The following is a 24,108-nucleotide window of genomic DNA, read 5'->3' as shown; positions in this document are numbered from 1 at the left end:
GAATGTTAACCAGACAGTTGAGAAAAATAATTTAAAGGCATTATAACAGCAACAAGTCATTTTAATTAATCCATCCCGTGATCCAGTAGCTTGTAGGAGCTCCTTTAGCAGTAATAACTTGACATAATGATTTTCATTATGCCATTGTCAGTCTCTCATATGGTATTAGAAGAATTTTGGTCTACTTGCTTCCAGCGTTGCTTCAGTTCATTCAGGTTTTCAGCACTGGTTTCTATAAATATCTCTGACTTGATTCTTTTAGCTATTCTGTTGCAAATTTGCTACAGTGTTTGTGATCGTTTCCCTGTTATACGAGCTCATTTCTACCAAGCTTTAGCTTTCAGACAGATGGTCTTATGTTTAGCTTAAAGGAGTCATCACCCGGAAATTGCACTTTTCAAGTTAAAACAGGTGTATTGGTGTTGGACTAAAGCGTTAAATCCCCTGAAAGTCTGTATTTTGAAGATGGTCAAATTTTTCCGTCTGGGCCCTTTGTTCACAGCAGAACCGCCAACAAAGGTAAACTCTCGTAAATGCGTGATTTTAATTTGCTGCTGGGATTTCATCATCACAGGAGGCTATTTGAATAATCCAGCCCCTCTTCCAAGCCTAAAGTCATGATTTAGGCATGGAATGATATAATTGATATAAAGTCATGCTTTCTGCTGACGCAGCTAAAGCTAAGGGACGAGCCTAAAAGTTTAACCCCCTGCATTGTACAAATGAGCCCCGTGTTGTTGTTTTTTTTATAAGCGGGGTGAAGTGCTCTGCCACGTAAATTTTTGTAAACATTTTGTTTTAAACGTGCTTCTTCCATCTCGATATCTTCATTCCCAGGCTCGGAGTCTGGTTCAAACAAAAATGGCTGCATTCCGTAAGCTGCTGTTCGGTCACGTTCGCTTGCTATCACTGTTGATGTTTTGGAGTCGGACACACTGTGCATGCACTGGGCCAGCCCCCCCCCTTCCAACTCTGGCCTCCCTGCGGCCAATCAGCGCGCACCTCATTAATATTAATCAAAAGCTTGCATGACCTCTCAGGTAACAAAGTTGTGGTATGAGCAAAGAGTCAGAAGAAGCTCTATGTTTGATTTTTTTTTTATTTTTTTTTATATAAATTTTCAAAAAAATATTTAAAGACATTTAGAGGACAGTGGATACATGAAAAGACCAGGTGATCATAAGAACTTCATATTTATGGTCCACTCAATGACAGCAAAAAACCCAAATAATCAGCCCTCCACCACCGTGTTTCACAGTTGGTATGAGGCGTTTGTTTTTCTTCAAATGTGTGCTGCGCATTTTGACCAAACATCTCTACTTTGGTCTGTTCTGTCCATGGACACTAATCCAGAAGTCTTGTGGCTTTTTTTTTTAGATGTAACTTTGAAAACATAAGCTGCACTGCCATGTTCTTTTTGAAGCGATTTTCTCCTGTATCACTTAGTCATAGTTGTTTAGTCTTTTTCTAATTGTACCATTGTAAACTTTAACATTTAACATGTTAACTGAGGCCTAGAGAGTCTGACAACTATGCTATATTGTCAAAAGTATTCACTTGCCCATCCAAATAACTGAAATCAGGTGTTCCAATCACTGTGTAGCCAATCACAGAGGCTACAGCGTATCGTGCGCTCTGCTGAGAAGGTGATCGGCTGTACTCTTCCATCTCTCCAGAACCTGTACGCCTCCAGGACACTGGGCCGTGCGGGCCGGATCGCAGCCGACCCTTCTCATCCTGGTCATGGACTTTTTGAGCCACTCCCCTCAGGCAGGAGGCTACGGTCCATCCGGACCAGAACCTCTCGCCACAAGAAGAGTTTCTACCCCTCTGCTGTTGGACTCATGAACAAGAACTCTAGGCCATAAACGCTCTGTCTCAGTCACAGGACCTGTGCTTCATGCAAAAAGAGACAAACATACCAAAGCTACTTTACTGTCACTTTAGCATACTTTCTGGATTATGCTCTAATTCCATACCCATCCTGTATATTTTGTAATTTTGTGTTAAAGTGTAGAGACTTTATTTTGTTTTAAAATTTTTATTTTATATTTATTGCATGCTTAAACTTATAACTTATATTGTTTTTATGTCTGCACCAAGTACCGCAGCATTTTCCTAATGATGTGAACCTGTTCACTCATATGGCAATAAAAAACCTTTCTGATTCTGATTCTGATTCTGATTCTGATTCCATGGCCACAGGTATATAAAAATTAAACACTGAGGCATGCAGATTGTTTCTACAAACATTTGTGAAGGAATGGGCTGCTTGGTGAATTCCAGCGTGGTACTGTGATAGGACGCCACCTGTGCAAGTCGAGTCATATCTGGCAAATCTCATTGAATCTAATCGTCATAACCCACATGTGTTATTCAATACCATAGACACTGTTCTTAATGCCCCACAGCCTGTTAGCTTGGAGGCATCCTCTGAGACTTGCAGTAGCCTCCTACACTTTTTTATTGTTAAGGTAGCTACTGCTAATAGCTAAAAAACTATATTTTCTTAAGAGGGTTTTTTAAAGTTTTAAAAGTAGGTAAAAAAAAAAAAAAAACCTTTTTGAATTCATATTTAAGAATGCATCCGTGGATTAATATCTTAGTCTCCGTCAGTCTGCCTCATCTTCCCCAACTGCAATGTCTTCATTCAATGTCTTCTGAATTTTAAAGTAAAACCCAAATTTGCACTAACATTTTAGCAAAGAACACAGCTCTGTTTGTGTGCGCTCAACATACTGAGAAGTGTTGTGTTCACTCCATCACACCAGATGGTATCAAATGAATACCAATGAGGACATTGTTTCTGTCCACAGGTCCTGTGATCAGCGTGTCTTCAAAACAAAACCTGAAGGTAATTTACAACCTCCATTTCAAAATCCATACTCAGAGAGGACAAACTGATAAATGTGCAGTAGTTATCAGCTTTAACCCAGCTCACAGTGCATTAAAACATACTCAGTGTTAGTTATTTGATGCTGTATTACCAGGGAAGTTTCTCTACTTAATAAAATGTTGGTGTGGACACCAGGGCCAGATGCAGAAATGTAATGTAATCACAAAGGCAAAAATGTGCTTACATAATCTCTTCTTCAGATTTATAATACTGTTCTTTTATTTTTTTATGAATCCTAATCATTACAAAATTATTCAAATGTGCATCAGCCTGGTTTTCACTTTCCCTTTTTAGCTATAAATGAATGTGGACACCCCACTTAATTACTTATTTGCATAAACAGTGTTAGCTCCACAACTAAACAGCCACAGTGACAAGAGTAACAGCAAAAGAAGAAGAGCTAATTTACTGAACCTGACACACTCATTAGCGAAAAACAGAAAAGGCAGTCGGTTTTATTTGGAGGTCTCAGTTCTGCAATCATGGACAGAAAGATTCAGAGCAAAGAACCCAGCGTAGATAAGAGGAGAGAAAAAAAAAAAGTTGGATTACATATAAGAGAGGGGGGGGGGGAAAGCCTGCACAGCATCAGGGCCAGCACTTAAAGCAGCACTACTGAACTTTGGCATTTTTTCTAATTTTATCACCCTAAACGATGACTAATTCAGCATCCAACTTGCATCCCTACTCTTCTCTGAGCTCTCTCCAGCCAGTAAAAGTGATGATGACACTTCTCTTATCTCTTGGTCTTTCACTTTTATCTCTTTTTTCCTCTCTTCCACCAATAACATTCTCTCTTTTGCTTATTCAGCCACGATCCACATTCAAAAAGGCCAGTGTGTTGATATCAAGCAGCAACCTCCGCCTGTAAAATGTTGAGTCTATGAGTAAGTGCAAAAAATTGCAGTTTCCCCCTCATCCGTTAGGGTCTGGCTCCAAAACAGAGTCAATCCCCATAGACTCCCATGTTAATAAGACCAACTACACAGCAGAAAAAAAAAACATGTTTAAAGCCTGGTACAAAAATTCATTTTAGGATTAATAATTAATAGTTTACCTTCATGACAACTGTGAGGGGGGTGAATTTTTTCTAACTCATCTATTTTGACGTTATTTAATCTTGAAATTTTGCATAATTAGGGGCGTATCCTTTTGATTGACAGGTATCCAACATCCACGGCAAAAAGGGAGAGTGCAGCACAAGTGCAGCAGCCGGCTAACGGCGCGCTTTAGCTTTAGCCGCCCTACCTCTGTTAGCTGGTTAGCTACCGTTAGCTCGGTTAGTTCTTGGCTACAGACAGCTCAGAGTTTGATGGGTGTCAGTTATTCACCCCCACCTTCACTTCCCCCCTCTCAGCTCCACCTCTTTGCCCATTTTTTAATTTTTCAGGAACAACGACACGCGTGACACTGCCAAGATGGCGACGGTGGGAACCGCCCAATGAGCTTCAACTCAGCTCTTCAGAAACTTACGGGGGACGTCACAGAGGCTCCGTCTATCTTTCATATACAGGCTATGGTTGATATCCAGTTATTGATGTGTGACATGGTGCTGTAAAGCAAAGCACAGCTGCAACGTGATGCCCCAGGTTGGAAAAAGAAGGTGTGAAAGCCTTTTCAAAGCCTTGCATGGCATGATGAAAGGCTGCAGAGTATATTAGAGAAACAAAATTACTTCAAACAAAATGAAAAAGAAAAAAAAAAAAATCATAATGACATTTTGAAATCTCCTCTACAGCACTGTGTAAATGCTGAATTTAACATTATCATGCACAAAAAGACACCAGTAGGATTTAAGAAAGCTCACATTTTATTTTTATTGTGATTTTTTCCCTTTCAACAAACTGACATTTAAACGCTGCGGTGTCAGCTTTGTACTCGATGTTCACAATATAGACATTTTATATATCGCATGTAAAACTTCACGGGATACATCAAGTATATCTGATATATCGCCAGCCCTACTACCAAATATTCACGAATACAACTAAACTGAAAATCTTCCCTATTTAATTATTTCCTTATACATTTGAGAAATTGAATGTAATCTCAAATCAATTTAGGCCTCCATAAAAGTGTGTTGTTTTACACAAACAGCTGAATACATTTGGGCTTGAACATCAAAATGTTAAGTTAGATCAATTTTACTAGAAAACAAAATCTAAGGCAACACTACATAAGTTTACGACCTTAAAACTGACTCAGTGGCACACTGACAGCCATTTTACACATTCCTGCAGAAGTTGTTGCCCTGCAAGATCCAAAAGCTAAGAAACTGCATAACTTTTTTTTCAGCCAGGGGCATCACATGACAGCTGCATTTTGCTTTATGGCAGTGTCACTCACCAGTAACTGGATATCAACTCACTGGCCGGTTTGAATGCAGACCGTGGCTGATTGAGCAAAGAAATTCAAGGGGGACATTACTGGAGGAAGGGAGGGAAAGAAAGAGAGAAAGGGATAGAGCAAGAGATGAGACAAAAGTCAACCTTGGACTTGTTTTTAGTAGCTGAAAGGGCTCAGAGAAGAGACTGGAAGCAACATGGATGCTGTGTTAGCCTTTGTTAGGGGGCGCCAATGTGTAGAAAATGTGCCAAAGTTCAGTCGCTTTAATTAACTAAACCTTCATCTATTTGTCTTCATCTGTGTGAAAGAGACAAATTTCATAACAAGTTGATTGTTACAGCCTCAAGCCTAGGTATGATGGCTTTTAAAAAATGATTTTTTATATATGTGTGTGTGTGTGTGTGTTCAGATTAACAGACAGGTTATTCATCAGTCTGGCTGTGCGGTTCCCCGTCTGTTGTTGGCTGGATGGTCTGCTTACCATTCTTTTCACCAATCCCTGTGGCTCCTCATCTATTTGACAAGCATTTCCTGCAGCTGAGTTGGTTTTTTGGACAGCTTGCGACTACAGCAGTTTGGCTTAAAGGATATTAGCAGGTACCGCTTACTGAGCAAGCTTTAGAAATATCCATGTTCGTAACTCCAGATTCAGTTCCTACAGGATACGCGCATGGTTTTTGACATGTGTAATGTGTCTGTCACTTTGCAGCACCATGTTGACAGTGTTTTCTCTGGGATGTCTAACAGTAATGCATACATTGATGACCTTATTGTCTCTACCTCCTCATGGGAAGAAGATCTGGCAGTCCTGAAACTAGTGTATATCTGACCTACTTTAAATCTAGCCAAGTGTGACTTAGTAGGTCAGGGGCCTAAGCTGGAAGTTGATGCCAGTGCTGTGGGAGCTGGAGCTGTCCTGCTGCAGGAAAGTGATGACGGCACTATAACACTTCCCTTATATTACTTCTCCTGCAGGTTTAACCGACACCAGCTCAATGGAGCTGAGAAACTAACTCTAGTTTTTCTTTTAGCAAAAGTATTTAGCAATCACAGACTGGTTGATTATTTTTTATGACTAGTTGGGGCAAATAAAACCTCAAAAATTCTGCGGAATTAGGGTTGTCAGGATACCAAAAAACTATGATGGACTGGGAACCTGTCCAGGGTGTATCCTGCCTCTCGCCTGCTAATTGGTAGGATCGACTCCAGCTTCCCTGTGGCCCTGATGGGGGGGGGGGGGGATGGATGGTTGGATGGATGAGTAAACAAGTGTTTTCACATCAGTCTCAAAGGCTATGTCCACAGGGCACCGAAGCCAGTTTAAGTGTGAAAATGGTGGCGAAAACTATGAGAAAGGCTTCAACATCCCCACGAAACTGGTTTCAGACATGATCGGTTTCATGGAGGCTAATCCCTGGTTTTGTGGGGATGAAAGGGTGGATTGCTAAAATACTTTTGTGGTTTTACTACAATTCAGCGTCATGGGGATTGTCCCAAAGTCTCTAATAACACCAGAAAAAGTTGCTAAATTTGGCACTATTCTTTTTTTTAAGTGCCAGTAGAGAGGAATAAAAAAATTGGCCAATTATAGAGACAAACTGCTAAGTTGGCGACACTGTAAAAAATGAGTCCTCCAAATAGAGAAGCTGTACGGGCAGGGCTGCCCGCTGCAGTGCCTGTTTAAAATGGTTAGTGGTGGCTTCCTTTTTCCATGAACCAGCAGACACCAAAGAGACATTTAAGTATCAATACCCATACTAATTGCAGAACCAGACATGGAGAAGCTGCATTCAGTTTCTATGCTCCGCATGTCTGGAACAAACTCCCAGAAAGCTTCGGTTCAGCTGAAACATACTTTATTTAAATCCAGGTTAAAGACCCACCTGTTCTCTGCTGCATTTGAATAGTTTTTATTTAAAAAGTCCAAATCTGCATGTTTCTTTTAAGCTGGAATTTTTAAACTTTATTGTGCTTTAATACTGTTTCTGTAATGTAGATACTAAATTTTAGAATTGATGCTTCTATAAAATTTCACTCAGCAAGTTTGGAGGTAACCTCCTCTTCCTCCTTTATTACCTTCATCAAAAGCGTGCAGGAAAAAACTTTCCCTGCCTCATTTGTGTATAAAATCTAATAATGCAGATGATGAGAAAGCTTATTATTCCAGGTGTGAACGTAAACCTCTCCTGATTAGATTAATCCAAAGTGTGACAGAAGACGCATACCTCCCAGCCTAAGAATAAAAAGGTTGTGGATAATACTTTAGATATCAAAGTGTTTGTCAGACACATACCACTCCGATCCCTTCAAAGGCAAAGATGGCCGTCCCAAAAAAGAGAGGGTAGTCTTTAGCTCTGCCGACCTTTGGCAGGTTGATAGGGGTCGGGATGTGCTGCGAGGAAACAAAGAGAAAGATGTAACAGCTTATTTAATATCATAACACAAAGCATTATGATTCCTCATCTGTGAATGGTTATGACTAAATACCAGACAACTGTTTTATATCTAACCAAATCAAATCTGCAGTCAAGAGGTCCTCTCCATGGATAATTGGCAATCACATTAAATAAGACCTTGTGCAAAAAGGACACCTCACCTCAGGCCTGTTGAACTCATTTACTGGCCAAAGCTTGTAAATTACCTTAGCTTGTAGCAATTATTTAATATAATCATGGCCTTCTGTAAGTAGCTGTGAAATAATCAGGATAATATATGAAGAACTGCCATTACTTGCAGAATAAACCCAACTGGAAGGATGAAAGATGACACAAGCCATTAAACCTGATCTTTTTAGTCAGTGAATGACAATCCCACATTAAAGAAGGTACTCCTGTTAAACAACATTCAAATTTTGCAGAAAGAGAAAAGAAGATTTGTATATAATTTCCTGGAATGAAGCGATTTTATTCCATCAAAATGAAGGTCATTGGACTGAGACAAAACCTTAAAATCATCATGTGGAACCATCAAGTATGAAATTGAGCTGAGTTGTTCAGTATCACATTAATCTTATAATATATTAGGGTGTAAAGCTAAAACACAGACAGGGGCGGGGGATCAAACTAATAATCAGCACTGTTTAAAATGCTCGTACTTCACATGCTCTAGTTTTTCCAAAATTTGTTTTTGAGATTGTTCATCAGCCACAAACACCCTCCAGGCTACGTCTCTGTACGAAACCTTTGTAAGGTTTCTGATGCAAGAAATTGCTTCTATTCAAGGTGAGGCCATTTCTCAACAAACACGACTGCTATATATCTGTAAAGTGCCGAGGCTGGATGATGAAATACTCTACAGCTGGAAAACAGGTAATCTGGAGACTCTGTCTCTACCAGTTGTCCCGTTATCCATAACAACAGCAGGGTCCAATCAGCTGAGAGACACACACAGAGATGGATAGTTAATGTTCAAGGTGAATGGATAAGAATGTTAATGACGAGGTTCACAAAACTTTACCGATTCATACGTAATAAAAAAAATAATAAAAAAAATAATAAAAAAAATCTCTCTTTTGGTCTTAGAGATGAGGAATAAACCAAAGGACACCTCATATGCAGTGAAAACTTTCACATCAGGTCAATGAAGCAGAACTTCTCCATTGGATGATCCAATTTTCAAGTAAATCTTACCAGTAAAAAACAATGGTCTTGAAAGAAAGAAGAAAATTTTTGACAAATGTTTTTAGTGTCTCTGTAATAGCAGAAAAAAATTTAAGTCTTATTCCTCTGATTTAGGTGTAAGGAAAGCAAATATGACACTTATAATTTCCCTCTGAGGCTGATTAAGTACTTTTCATTTACTTTAATTACTAAATAAACTTAAATTGTAAGGGTCTTGAGATTAAAATATTATGAAAGGGAAAAGGACTATTTGAATTGTCTGCTTTCTTACAGAGGTTGTAAGATGTGCAACAGCTGGTTGTCTGCCCCCCTCCCTTGTTTCCTCATGTCGGGTCTAACATTAGCATAAAGAACAATGCTCAATAAGAAGAAGAGACGTACATCAACAAAGCTGAATAAACTCAAATTGTAAACACTTTGTCTTTATATTAGGGGGCTGACGGTACATGTATCTGTATTCAGATTTTTCGGTACAGAACATCTGGTACATAACAGAGGCGTGTTCCCACACGAAGAGTAACTGCCTTGCACTATAGCTACAGCTATATGTAGCAAAAGTTATGGCTAGAAACAGTTTTAAGGAGAAACTACAGCTTGAAGACCGTCTTCCATTGTTAAAATCTCCTGCTTGGGAGAACTTGGGCTTCCCAGTGAAGTACATAAATGGACGAAGACAAGTGTATAAGACGAAGGCAGTCTGCTGGTCTTGTGTCGAGCTGTGTTTCTCTGTCAAGATCTGCTCTCCTTATAACGCCGCCCTCTCCACATGTGGATGAAAGCCTGCGCTCGCTGAAAACTCGTTCTGAACGAACTGTGCTCGAACCATGAAATGACTTCGAAAAGCATGAAGGCATTTTTTTTCCTAAGTCATTTAATTGTTTCAATTTTCTAGAGCTGTAAAAAATGACTTTCTTTTAGACTTAATCTGAAGATTTGTGCTCATTCAAACAGTTTTATTAACCAAACATGTTGTGGCCTTGCAACTAATGTTGTTACTTTATCCTTTACAGCATACATGCAATTAAAGTTTTACGTGGAAAAAAAAAAAAATACAAAACATCGAACTGTGGACACAAGTCTGAGTTAATTATCTTTATTTTTCTATTGAAACATCTCTCCCTCCTTATAATATGTATGTGCAGATACTCTCCATTAAAATAGAGGGGGCAGTTTTATGTTTCGCATTTGTTCCCTTACTGTACCAAAAAACAAACCAAATCGTGACCTTAAATTCAAGGTGCGTACAGAACCGTGATATTGGCGTACTGTTTCACCCCTACTTTATATCCATTAGGCTTCCCTTGGCAAAGCAAATCTGTTTGGCACAACAGGGCACCCAGACCATGATGCTTCCCCAGGGCACGGCAAAAAAAATTAACAAAAAAAAAAAAAAAAAAAGAATAAAAAGAAAGAAATTAGGTAGATATTTCTGAAGAAGAGTAGATGATGTAAACAATATATGACTGAACTAAAGACCTGTTAAATTAAAAGTTAAATTAGTGAGCTAAACAATGACATAAGTAGATTTTTATGTTTTTGTGTTTGAATATGATTATTTAGTCCAGTTATGTCTTCCTGTGTTTATATAATATATGCTTTTTCCCCCCTAGGATTACTATTTACTATTTTACATTTTACAGGGGACCAAACGTATTCTGATCCAGATTGACAGACCTGGACCTCTGAAGCTGCTGAGCTTATTCATCCCCTCAGCAAATCTGATACTTAACATTGTGACTTAGATGCTTTAAATATTACAAGAGAGGCAGAAAATGAGGCCAAGATATGCAAATCCTGGTGTGTACTGAAAACCTGCTGGCACAGAGTCAATACAACTGCACTGCTCTCTGGTCTTATGAGGGTTCAAGTCTGCTGGTATCTTCGTATGCATGTAAACAAAGACAGCTGGGGAGTCATTGTACTGATTAAGTAAATCAGTGAGAGATAAAGAAAAGTGGTTGTTACCGTGAGCGAGTAGATGTAGATAAGAACCAAACTAGCAGTCATGACCAGGTTTGCCACCAGAGAGAGGGGAGCCAGGTACTTCAGGTTGGGGGTGAAGACCAGCAGGATGATGAAAGGCAGGAAGCAGAGCATATAGAGACGGGAGTCGAAGCTTGGAACCAGGACCTGGGTCTGGTTGGTGAAGTTTATTTGGCAGCTGAAGGTGGTGGCGTTGGCTGCTTCTACCACCTGAAAAAAGATGAGATATTGCTCCAGTTTACACAGATAACCTTCACATTGAAACCACAGAGGATCTTTCTGAGCCACTAGCTTATTTTAGATTTTTATAAGTGAGTCAATGGGATCATGCTAAAAATATTTATGTGCTGATGATGCAAGCAGCACCTTCTATGAATTAAGTCAGACCCTGACTTTCACTCCAGCCTTACTGCAGCTGATTCTTCTATTTTGACTATTTAAATGGTCTTTAGTCACTTCCTACAAATATTAAGGAATATAACTCAATGAAAAGCTATCTTTTACTGCTCATGCTGAAAATCCTTTAAAAACATTAGAGGCAAACTGTTTTAAAAAGTGAAGATGATGACACTCAGACTTAACACCATCCTCCTGAACTGTATCCTAAACATGCCCACTAACTGGACCAGGTGGCATGCGTGGGGAATACAACTTCTAGCCTTCAACATCCTGATTCCCATCGTGTTAAACATCCACACGCATGACTGCCAGCTCTCTCAGAGCTCTGCCGCCATCCATCAAGTTTACAGCCAACACAGTGATCATGCGACAGATCACTCAAAATAACGAGCGGACATATCTGATCCAGAAAGACATTATAACACAGTGATGTCAGACCAAATATCTGTCCCTGAGGTGGACTGCAAGAAGCAGAAACATAGGCACTATTCTGAGGACCCTCTATTCCTCAGCTGCAGTGTGTCCTAACTGGTAGCATCACCTCCTGGTATGAGAACTGTACTGCCCTTATGTGTACTGCAAAGAGTGTTACGCTGAGCTAACACAACATATGATCAAGTGACTTTCTACTGTGCAGCGAGGACCAGGCGGAGGGGGACATAAGAGTCGACTGGCACAAAACTGCTGGTCAAATAGATCCTTTGTTATTTGGTGATATTTTGGTTTTAAACTAATGGTAAATGGTCTGTATTTATAGAGTGCTTTACTGTACCTGGAACGATACCCAAAGCGCTTTACATTATACATCACATTTACCATTCACACACTGATGGCGGGAGCTGCAATGCAAGGTGCTCAACCACGACCCATCAGGAGCAATTAGGGGTTCGGTGTCTTGCCCAAGGACACCTCGACATGAACTCGACTTGGCCGAGGATCGACCCGCAACCCTTGGGTTACAAGACGACCGCTCTACCTTGCTGAGCCACGCCGCCCCCACTGTATGTACACTGGAAAGTTTACAGACCTTTTCATCTTTTAGCTGCAGATAATATCTTGTTTGTGATTTTATATTTTATTAATATTTTAAATAGTCTCTTATCTGAAATGTTTATGCTGCATTCTTGATTGCGACTCCCAGGTAGAAGGGGTCATGCTTTGGAAACAAGACTGACATATCCATATGTCTGATCCAAGACAGGGAGTCAATAAACCACAGAAAACAGAGGACCACAGTCTCAGTCTCCACAGATGTGGATTCATTCAACTTCATTGGCACCACGATCCTCACAAGTGACATCAGCATGAACTCGCATGAAGAGGAGGACGCTCCTTCTGAGACACCTGAAGAAGATCAAAATGCCCCAGGCAGTGTTGATCCTCCCCTACACCACTTTCATTACATCCTGACATAATCTGTCACTGGCGCAGTGAAAAAGTGGCCTCCCATTGATCAGCAGCACTTACACCAAGGCCGAGCAGCGTGCAAACATGATCATCTTCAACCCACCCACCCTTTGATCTTCTCCCCTCAGGCAGAGGACTAAAATCCATAAAAAAGAAAAAAAATCTCAGTGAGCAAACACAGGAGCAGTTTCTTTCCACATTAAACAGCTAAAATGTGCTCATGTTTGTACTGATTGCACATCCTTCGATTAATCAGGGCACATTCACACATTTCAGTGAGTCAGTTAAAACATAGATTGTACAAGTTTTCCAGTAGGGCTGAACGAGCAAATCATAAAGAGCAGCATAAATTTAGATGTCGCACCGTACCTGAGCAAAGTTTCAAACTTGCGGACATATTTCATGTCTTTCTCTAAATGTTCCTAAAGTTCAGATCTCAGATAACATGCTCGCGTTAAAAAACCTACAAAGAATATTGGATTCATTTTAAACTGCAATATGACTTAGAAATTCCTACGATTACGCTAGATTCAGCTTGTTCAGCTGCTTCTCTGGTGGACATAAAGTTCTCAGCATCTTCACCTCCCTGGGAGAGTTAAAAAAAAATAAATCAGGATTTCTGTCTGATTTTCAGGTGGTTGAAGCACCATATTGTCTGCACACACTTGACTGTGTGTGTGTGGCATCGGGGTGAAACTACTGTGTGCAGTACAGAAATCATGCAGAGAGAAATGAGGTGCTGTGGTGTAAATAAGATAAATTACATCAGACTGTTTAGTTTTTCATACAAAGACAAAGTATAAGCCTGTTCTAGAGGAAATGTAACCTTCAGGCTGCAGTGTTTTGGCCACAGGTTGCACTTTGTTGTTGGTAAGTGAAGCCGTTCATATCTTAACTTTGCATCCTTGTTAAAAAATAGAGCAGCTTATATTTAGATGTCATGTGATAATCTTCTATCTCATATAAAAATATATTTCTGCATGTACACTGAAGAGAAGCTGGACTATTAAAGATTAAATTGCAGAACAAATCGCAACATTGATCAGAAAAATCGTAATATCCCCCCCATATTATTCAGGCCTGTTATCCAATATTTGCTTTTCATACATATCCTCATGCATATATATGAAAAGCCTCATTTTTCACCTTGTTAATCCACTACCTCCTATCCATCTTATAAAATATTCCTCATTCTGTCTTTATTTTTCCATCTTCCACGCTGCACATTCAGAGCAGACTGGACACTTAAAACCGAAGCTGAAGAGTTTGACTATTGTGTGAAAAGAGCAGCACTGAACTCTACATGAGTAAAAAGAGAAAATAAGACAGATGCTACCATCTAGTGGTTAGAAGTTGCACTACAAAAAAAAAAAAGAAAAGAAAAAGCTAATGATTTCAATACTGAAGGCATTAGGGTAGGCAAACACACACTGAGGAAATAAGCTGTAGTCTGTTTCAAGAATCAATTACATGGGCCAGGGTAAAAAAAAAAAATCCATGAGAATGAAACAGCGGTCAATGAGGGGTCAACCAAAATTCCTGCGATTTAGCGACAATCACGTATGATCACATGTTTAGATGGGAAGTAGATAAAACTGTAGAAGTGAAACTTATTTTAATCAAATTCAGGTGATCAGAATCAGATTTTTATTTAAACTCAACCCTGAAGGCCCTCCGGAGCCCTCCAAACATGAGCGGTTTCTTTAGCGACAAACAGAAGCAAATGCAAGAAAAACTGTGACTCAAACAAAAACAGGCCTCACAAACATCACTGAGTGTTCAGCTGTGCATCCTGCAAAAAATACAAGGTTTCTTACGGAGTTAAAAAGTTCCACTAAATGCTGTAAAGCTGAGATTTTTCTGGTAATTCCACCACTACTATTGACCTTTACACTCCTATCTCACGAAGTATCGGAAACCTTTGAGTGAGTGCCACCCTTACATAACTGTGGAAACTTCCATAAAAAAAACCTTCATGATGTAAAGCCACAAGTCCACAACCAGAGATAACTGAACAGACAGCCGTACATGGTCCCATTTGAATTTTATTGATCTATTCACCAAATTATCTACAGGATGGATTTCTTTCTGATTTTCAGAGCAGTGGAGGTGAAAGGTCAGAGGACACGATGAGCTTAGTGTCACACTGACAGAGCAAACAATCTGCAACATTCTCAACTTGTGGCCAAACCACTGTGACCAGCAGAAGACACAAAACTCAGCCTGTAAGATTGAGTTGCTTATGTAAATATGTGTGTGTGTGTGTGTGTGTGTTAGTACCTGCTTAACGTTGTCGCTGAGGAAGACAAAGTAGACACAGCAGAAGCCCAACTGGGTGATAATGAGAAACAAGTTCACTGTCCATCTGAGATCCACAAAAGACAAGAGGGAGAAAGATGGAAAATGAAAGAGGAAGATAAAAAAGTGTTCATAGAAACAGTACGACATGAAAACAATAAAAACTTGAGAAGCTCAGTTTTGTACAGAAACATATTCTGCTCCCTTTGATTCTTCATCACAGGCCTCCAGACCTACTGCTGCTTCTGCATCTGGCTGAAAATTTCTATCCATCCACGTAGCAGCAGCCTGCTCAGCTTTTAACTTCTGTGAGTTGATTTCTGGTCAAACTAGTTTTTTTTTTACACAGACAGGCTGGGTTGCCAATATGATGAACTAAACTGGGGAAAAAAAACTTTATTAACAATTAAGGGAAATTTTAGATGAATATCATTAATTATCATCATGAACAATTAATAACTATAAGTAATTTAAAATACACTGCTCCCAAAAAATTAAAGGGAACACTAAAATAACATCCTAATCTGAATGAATGAAATTGATTTCACACAAGTGTGATTGACTTGGAGTTACATTGTGTTGTTTAAGTGCTCCCTTTATCTTTTTGAGCAGTGTATATATATTTGAATGTAATAAAGCTGAATTATTATTATTATTTACATTCAATATATATAAAGATATCCACAAAATTTAAACTTTCTCACCAAAGCTGATGTTCAAAGTGCTTTTAAGAGACACTCAGATCATCAAGGCTAACCGGCTCAGTCGTTTTATAGCACATGATGCCATGTGAGCAGTAATGCCATTAAACTCCATCAATCCATTATTTTATTAGTCCTGCTTCACACAGTTCAGGGTCATGGGAAGCTGAAGCTGTCCCAGCTGATACTGGGCAACACCCTGGGACATGTCATCAGCCCATCACTGGGAAACACCAACACAGATAACGTGTGCTTACATTTTTACCGGTAACCAATTTAGAATCACCAAGAGGAGAGGAAGCTATAAGATTTCAGCTGCATGCTCTGAGTGGAAAATGAACAAAAAGAGCTGCATCCACTTTAAATGATGTATGTTTCTTCTGTGTCTGTAACAACCTTAAAGCTGCGTTCCACATTTTTAATTTAATGAGGATAAGTTTCTTTCTTTTTTATCTTCACACTGGCAGGTTATCAGTTTCTTTGATTTTAATCTTGGTGTCAGTCTAAGATAACCTGCTGCTGGAAGTAGATCTATCGATCGTATCAACTACCTTCAGATTTGGCTGAGATGGTCACATCAAGTCTGTCATTTCTTTCAAATATTTTATTATTTAAATAATCAATGTTCAGCTTTAATTTATCTAAAAAGAAATACATTAAAACATTTGAACAACTGTTAACGTCTGCTCATTATTTATTCATTTTATTAGATTATTCTAACTATTTTTGTTAAAATGAGCTTCCACATTAAAACAGCGAGACAGATTATCTTTAGAATGAAATGTCTTCTTAAAGTAATTTATCCATGTTTGTTTTACTATGTTAATGTGTAAAAGTATTTACATAAAACTGTATAGAGCTATTTATAAGGACATGAATACATGGCAAGAACTGATGAACACTATTACCTTCCCCAGTGAGAGTGTCTCCTGAGCCACGACACATTTTCCATCCCATACTGCATCACCTCACCGTACGTCATAGATGGCCTGTTCATCCTGAAAAAAATTTAAAACCACACATTAATCTTAGAAGAAACCCCTTGGCAGAGAGGTCAGGATGGATGAGTGGGACATCGTCCAATGATGACAGCAAATAAACTTTACAGCAGATATAGGTTGTTTAGGAAAAAGCTGCTAAAAGCTAGAAATGGAAACTACTGATCAAATATTTTATATCCAAAAGTAAAATGAAGATGTGAAAAAAAAAAACACTAAAATTTTATAGATCAGAACATAATTAAAAAAAAAACATCTGTTCCTGAGCAGGTATTAGCATCAGCTCAACAGAACCTCAGATATACAAAACACGGAACATTTTATTCTACAGATAAAAATGAAGCCACAATACAGAGGGAGTCTGTAGGGAAACAAAGTACAACCCATGATTTAATAGTTTGCAGATGGTCCACTTAGTGACTGCAAGGTGTCCAGGCCCTGCAAAACAAGCCCAGATCATCACTCCTCCACCACCGTGCGTGATAGCTGGTATGAAGTGTTTGCTGATATGGTGTGTTAATGTTCTCATGCTGCTGTATTTCATGACCAAACACGCCCCGAGGTTTGTTCAGTTGCTCTCTTTCAAACCTAAGTAGAGCTACCATGTCATTTTTAGAGAGAAGACACTTTCTCCTGCCATCCTTCAATGGTTTTTTATTGTAGTGTCGAGAACTTTAACATACTAATTGAGGCCCGAGAAGTCTGGGGTGCATTTACACCATCATTGTCCAGGAGACTTGGTTCAACTGGGCTGAGAATGCTGAAAAATGTCACACCTTTTTTTGGGTTTGGTTTGCCATCACACTGAACTTTACAGAAGTTTCACACAGCTTGGACATCACGTAGTCACAACAGCTGCTCGTGGGATTGCCTGAAATGACCACTGACCAAGAAGAATAAAAGTAGGAGGAAGAAGAAAACTTGGCTCATCGAATGGCCAGGACCAAAAACAGAAATCTTTCCTCTTTAGCCTGCTCGTTCAATTCAAGTAAACAATGGAGCAACGCCAAGTTCATGCAGTCTTGTTGGTTTTGTTTTAACTTCAATGTTCAAACATAATACAGATTTTACTAGTAGCTGTTCAGTATGAGCAGAGGGTCAGGTGGTGAGCTTTCCAGCATGTCTCTTCCTCTCTTTGGTTCACTAGATGGTCTGCTTGCTTTCTCCCTCACATGTATGTTGTCACCAAAAGATTCAATATCTATTAGAGGAAGTGATAACTGACTGCACAACTTTTAAAACAGGAAGAGTTGCATTTTCCCACGACTGTCCACTCGCTGTTGACTGATGCATGGCTGTGTTATACAGAAGCTATTCCCGGCTATAGCCTGTTGTAGAAACTCTTCATTCATGCTCTTGATCAGCTTAATCCTCTAGCATGGCTGGGTGGGGCTGCAGGAGATCTCTATGTGAACTGGGCAAAGGGCAGGAGACACCGTGGACGGACGGGTTAACTGCCAGAGGCAGAGGCAGCTGCAGTGCGCACTAATTACAGTCTGATAACAACCGTTTTCGTGTCCTGAGTCGCCAAACAGCAGTAAAACAGTGAAGTATTATACCTGGAGCTTGTGATCAGAATGCTTTTATTGCATAATCAGATGGTTTAAACTTAGACTGGTGACAATATCCACTGAAGCCCAGTGCTTCCTCTGATAGCGGAAGTTGATTACAGGCCCCATTTACATTGTTTGGTTTGCCTGCTGGAGCTGATGGAAGTCTCAGTGGGGGCACTCCAAGCTGCCAACATGCCTCTGATTACCGAGCAGAAAATAGAGACCTAATAGAGTGTAATCCATCAGACTGCTACAACAAATACATTGTGGCTGGCACAGCAGACAACTGAGCAAACAAGTGACAGCAAACAGCAAAAGCTGTGCTCAAAAGTGTTTATTTAGTAGAAATACAGTCACCTGCAATAAAAAATAAATAAATAAACTGAGTGTAGTGACATAAATTCAGCTGTAGGTTGGGTTTTATCACTGCACACACACTTCACAGCTGAACACACAAGATTTGAGCTTAAAAAAATACAGTCAAGGGAAGAAGCTTCTCTCAGACACAATAACATGAAATTTTATGTTGTTATTCGATGTCACAGTTTCAATTATTTACCACAAAGAATCTCGTACAACCATGCAAGACGGAGAAGTGAAAGTTTAGCTCCTTGTGTAATGTCTTCCTACTGCCTGAAAATTCATTTACATAGTAAATTAATTTTAATATATAACTGCTGTTGCAAATGTTTAGGTTGTACACGGAGGGACCTGGAGGATCCAACAGCCTTCATGTCTGAACACCTGCCGCAACTTTTTGTAAAAGCAAGTAAAAAAAGGTCTGAGGCTGGTGGGAACTAGAAATTAGGTTATGAAAGAGATAAGTCAGATGTTACAATATAATATCTACAAGTAAACAGAATCCAGACATTCATAATCCTACTAATCCAAGCAGTAGAGCTAAAAAAGCTAAGTTAAACTTTACTTTAAGTGGTTGAAGACTGATTACTTATGCTTAATTTCTGACAAATCAATTCAGTGTTTGCACTTTTTTCATGTAGCTACTAGAGCTAACTGGTAACATGATGTATAACAAAGCCTGGTAAATGCAGGTAATGGATCTGGGTTGTAACCGATCATAAACAAACTATGCAGTTAATGCTTGTTTAGATGAGCTAAATAATTATTTGGAGCAAATCAAAATAAGTATGGGCAACGAGCCTAAAACAGCCCAGAAAGCCAATTTTTGAAGAGATGTAATAAGTGTCCCTAACAACTCTGCAGCCAAGGCAGCTGAAGTGTCAGACAGAACATTTGGGAGTGAGCGATGGTGAGGGGATGTCAGCATGTTTAATTATTTAGTTTCATGACGTAGAAACAAACCAAACAGTCACTTAGAGAAGAGCTGAACTGGAAAATAAAGACTTTGCTTTGTGAGGATGTTTTCAGATTGAGAGAGCTGACAAATGGTCCGTTCTTTAACTCCCGTTTACTCACTATAACTCATGAGGCCAAAATCTGGAGTGAAATGTTTGTTTTCTGTTGTTTTTATTTTTTACTCACTTGGCACAGAAGTGGTGGGAGCATGTCACCAGCAGCCTCATGCAATGGACTGCAATGACGCCCATAATCAGAAGACTGACTGGTCCAACCTGGAAAAAAGAGACAGACATGGGGTGTGGGGGTCAGTCAGTCTGATGAGGAACCATCAGATCTTCATTCTTGTTATAAATCGTTAATCAGCTGACATATGACTCCAATAGATTTGTTCCTGTCACCATAATGTCTGTGCTGGTTTATCTGCATACATGCATTCGTCTAACACTTACATGTGGTTGATACAGCTGAACTGAGCTAAAACTTAATCCTTCTGTTTATCCCTGAAGTCTTTGGTCAATTTAGAAAATAAATTATTTAAAAATGTTTTTTGTTACTCTTGGTAAAAACTGCAAAACCAACAGAATCTATGTAAGTGATCGAAGGCAAGCAGAAGTGGCAGCACATGTTATGGCCGTCCCTCTTTTGACCTCTCGTAAATATTATTAAACAGCCTTTTAGATTTTTCAAATACATGCATGTGTAATTTTATTCTGTGTGCATTGTTGTACACATAATTGCTCAAAAACTGCTGATATGAACTGCTGCCTTTAGTTTCAAGAGCATCTGCTTTAAAGAGTTTTTTTTGTTTGTTTGTTTTTGGATAAATATTAATAAAAAAAGTTCAATGAAATTTGAACTGAATGTAGATTAAAACAGATGGCAGCAGCTGTGGACGGAGATAAAAATCTGTTATAAAACAGAAATTTTCCAGCAGACTTCAGACAGGAAGCCAGACAAAGTCCAGCAAGACAGAACGTAGACCAGCATGCACCGCACAGCTTCAGCATCATGTCTGCTGTCAGGTGTAATGAACTGATAAGAATATTACTCACACAGCTGAAGAGGATGCTGTGATGATGACTTGACATGACTGTTTTTTTTTTTTTTTAAGACACCACAGTGGTGGTTAGCAGCGTCACCTCACAGCAAGGAGGAACCTGGTACGACCTTAGGCTGGGGCCTCTCTGTATTTAGTTTACATGCTCATCATGTGCATTCGTGGGTTCTCCCACAGCCCAAAAACATGCATGTTAGGTTCATTTGTGATCATTTGACTTGTGTTGACTAAGATGGACTGGCAACCCATCCAGGGTGTACCCTACCTCTCTGGATAGGCTCCAGCCCCAATGCAACCTCTAAATTGGATTAAGCAGGTATAGAACAATGGATGGATGGTTAAGCTGAGTGACGGCTGTAGCCTGACAACTCCATTAAAGCAGACCGCTGTCCTTGTTCCAGGATATAAGCACAAAAGGGGAATCGATTTATTGAGCTAAGTATGTCCAACTCCGCCACAGCAACTGGATGATGTGCCCCTTTTCAGCTTGTTAGGACTGGACTGTTTCCAGTTGATCTCTTGTACCACAGAGTGAAACAACTGGCAAACATGCGGAGTGGTGAAGTGAGCAGTTTCACGGCTCTGTGCCTTTCAAACATGCTGTGCTCCTGGTTTCTTCTTCTGCTGTGTACCTGATTCTTCTGTTGCTGTTAAGGTGCAGAATATCAAGGCCAGTTTGAGTCTGACTGAACAAATCCACGTAGGAATAATGTAACACATAATTTACCTGGGTGGATTATTGTGGGCTGAACTTCAGTCAAATTAACATCCATTAATTACTTTGCATGTATGTTAAAGTCTGGTTTCATTCAAACTGACATTTTTTTTATTCATGTAAACATACTTTTGGAAGGTTAATGAATAAAATTTTCTTTGTCTATATATATTATTAGGAATACAAAGAGATTAACTCTTAAATTTAAAACAACACATTGGGTATCTAATAAATAATTTATAAAAATATGTTAATCTATTTCTTAAATTAAGGCACTTTCTTCCACTTGAAGCTCTCCTAACTGTACTGGTCTCAATTCTGAAATAAATGCAATGTCATAGTGTAACACTAACCTCTCTAAGAACTGCAGACGCTACAGAAGGAAGTTATTCGCGTTATAGCGTGGGCAAACTGTAACGCTCCCTCTGATCCTCTGTTTTTACAGGTTCAAGCTTCTGAAGCTCACTGAAGGCAACATAGTTCTAAATTCGTGTGTTACGTATGATGTAGTTTATAAATGAAATTCTAGACTCTGTCAGCTCATTGCGGTGTCGTCTCCTTCTCATGACCATAACACCAGAATGAAATCATTACTATATGGAATGAGATTGGCAGCTCTATAAAAGAACTATCCTCTATAAATATATTTATAAAACATCTTAAGCAAAGATGTTTTATTACTTTATGATAAGAAGAAACCACATATGGACAGATTTCATCTGGTCTGACTGAATGATTCATTTCTTCTGATATTTGTACATCAGTAATTTTTGTATAATATTGTATAAAAGGTGGATGTGTACAAACGGTACATAGCACTTATTTAAAATAGTTATAAGCCACAGTCGTGTTGTAAGTATGTAAATGGGGTTTTGGGTGGAAAATCTTTGCATATTGATTGTTTGCACATTAAAAGCATTTTTTGTATTTTGTATGTGAACCACTAACTATAAGCTATACGTAGCTTCTGGGGATCCTGTTTACAAACAACAAAAACACTGAAATTTGTTGTAAATAAATAAATAAATTACTGAAGAAAATGACACCGACTAGCAGCTCAGCCTGTAGCTGGAAGCGTTGTTAGTCTTACCAACGAACATGATGGTCTTACGTTTAGAACGTAGTGGAAACAACTTTTCTCTGTCACTGTTGCGCAATCGGCATGTCTCAATATTTGGACCACAATCTATCACTTTAATGCAATAAGTAAATATTTTCACACCATGGCAGCAGCTCTCTGCGAGGCTCTGTGAAGTCACGGCTTGGCCTTAATGTTCGTCCCTGCTCACAGCTGCACACACACCAAATCAAATTTACTACAGCGTCTGTGTTCTGTTGGAAAAGTCTGATGGGAACGGGGGCAGAATCTAATTGTGTGAATCCAGACATGTCATGTGACCTGAGAGGACAGGATGATAAAGTTTCCTGATTAGGGTTGCCAAGGGGAGGAAAATTTCTGGTAAATTTCCAGAAACTTTCTATGGGAAGTTAAGCTTGGGAATTTTGGAAATATTCCAAATTGGAAACTTTCCACAGGAATTATAGGAATTATTGGGAATTCATGGGAATTAACTGGAATTTGGGGATAATTTCAACAAATCAAACAGAAATATCAAGATTTTGTTTTGTCATAAGTAGAAATTCAAGCAAATTAAAACAATTACAAACGTGGCATTTCAACAGATTTACTTCAGAGCAGAACTGTGAAACTTTAGTTCTTGTACTGAGCAATCAGTTCTTTTACTAAACAACAAAAACATGATTGTTGAGTAAAGTATTGCTCCCCCTCCCCCCAAAATCAAAAGATAAAATGACCCCAAAAAGTCCCAATCAAAATGTGAGCCTGGTTTCTGCATGTTCTATATTTTTGCCAAACCCTTTCAGTTAATACCCTCTTCCTGGGCCCCATCAACATCCTCCATGTTCACCTCTTCAACATCCGACTCAGTGTCACAGTCCACAGCGTTCAGCCTTGTAGAGGATGGCTCTGTGTCAGGCTCAAAGAGCCTTAGGTTTACCCAAATGGCCACCAGTTTTTCCACTCTCACATTTGTGAGCCGTTTGCAAACCTATGTGTGTGTGTTACCGAACAGTGACCAGTTGCACTCTGAGGCAGCTAATGATGGTGGGATTTAGAGGATGGAGGCTACAGGTGCAAGGGCCTCAGATCCACAAAGTCCCTTCCACCAGGTGGCTGCAGATATGTGCTAGCATGACTGCCAGATTCCATCGGTTCAGTACTTTGCCAGCCTGCCCAGAACTTCACCTGAATAGCATAGATCTGTGTGTGTGCTTGCTATAAATCTGGTTGCTTTAGCCAAGATTATGCAACAATTTTTTTTCCTCAACTATATTAAAGTTCTCTGTTAAGTGAAAAAAACCTTAAATTTAGCACATTTCTGCTTAATCCCCAAATATTCCCGTTAATTCCCATTGAAAGTTTCCAACTTTGAAAATTCCCGGATTTTGCAGCCCTACTCCTGATGCTTACCACCAGCCCTGCATTCTTAACAGCCAACGGCAGCCCCAGCAGGCCGGTTCCGATGTTCCCTTTCAACAGGTGGATCAGAGTCTGGCAAAACCTGGACGAGACAACAAAGAACTGCACGATTAACAAACCTCTTTATTTTACAGTCTAACATCTTCACAAACACTTCAATAGGTTTTATGAGACTCACGAGGTTCCTGTCCTTTCTCCAATCCTCTCGTAGTTTCGCTGGGGTCGGGATGGTCCCGGAGGAGACGGACACAGAGCGTCCATTTCTGATGGATTTTGGTCAGAGAACAAAGAACCTGAAACAAGGAGGAATGTAAT

The 24,108-nt window shown here is 39.4% G+C and overlaps 1 protein-coding gene across 1 annotated transcript in view; it reads right to left on the bottom strand.

Moving 5' to 3' along the window:
* Positions 1 to 24,108, bottom strand: part of slc36a1 (solute carrier family 36 member 1) — a 64,985-nt gene that overhangs the window by 36,105 nt on the left and 4,772 nt on the right. The window contains exons 3-9 of the mRNA XM_041989960.1: positions 23,972 to 24,086; positions 23,785 to 23,875; positions 19,705 to 19,793; positions 16,559 to 16,648; positions 14,932 to 15,016; positions 10,828 to 11,055; positions 7,536 to 7,634 (exon numbers count right to left, since the gene is read on the bottom strand). Of these exons, the coding sequence (XP_041845894.1) occupies positions 7,536 to 7,634; positions 10,828 to 11,055; positions 14,932 to 15,016; positions 16,559 to 16,648; positions 19,705 to 19,793; positions 23,785 to 23,875; positions 23,972 to 24,086 (797 nt within the window). The remainder of the gene's footprint in view (positions 1 to 7,535; positions 7,635 to 10,827; positions 11,056 to 14,931; positions 15,017 to 16,558; positions 16,649 to 19,704; positions 19,794 to 23,784; positions 23,876 to 23,971; positions 24,087 to 24,108) is intronic.

Source organism: Melanotaenia boesemani, chromosome 7 (genome assembly GCF_017639745.1).
Source record: "Melanotaenia boesemani isolate fMelBoe1 chromosome 7, fMelBoe1.pri, whole genome shotgun sequence".
NCBI lineage: Eukaryota > Metazoa > Chordata > Actinopteri > Atheriniformes > Melanotaeniidae > Melanotaenia > Melanotaenia boesemani.
The sequence above is the reverse complement of the archived record's forward strand: the minus strand, read 5'-3'. Positions and strand labels throughout refer to the sequence as shown.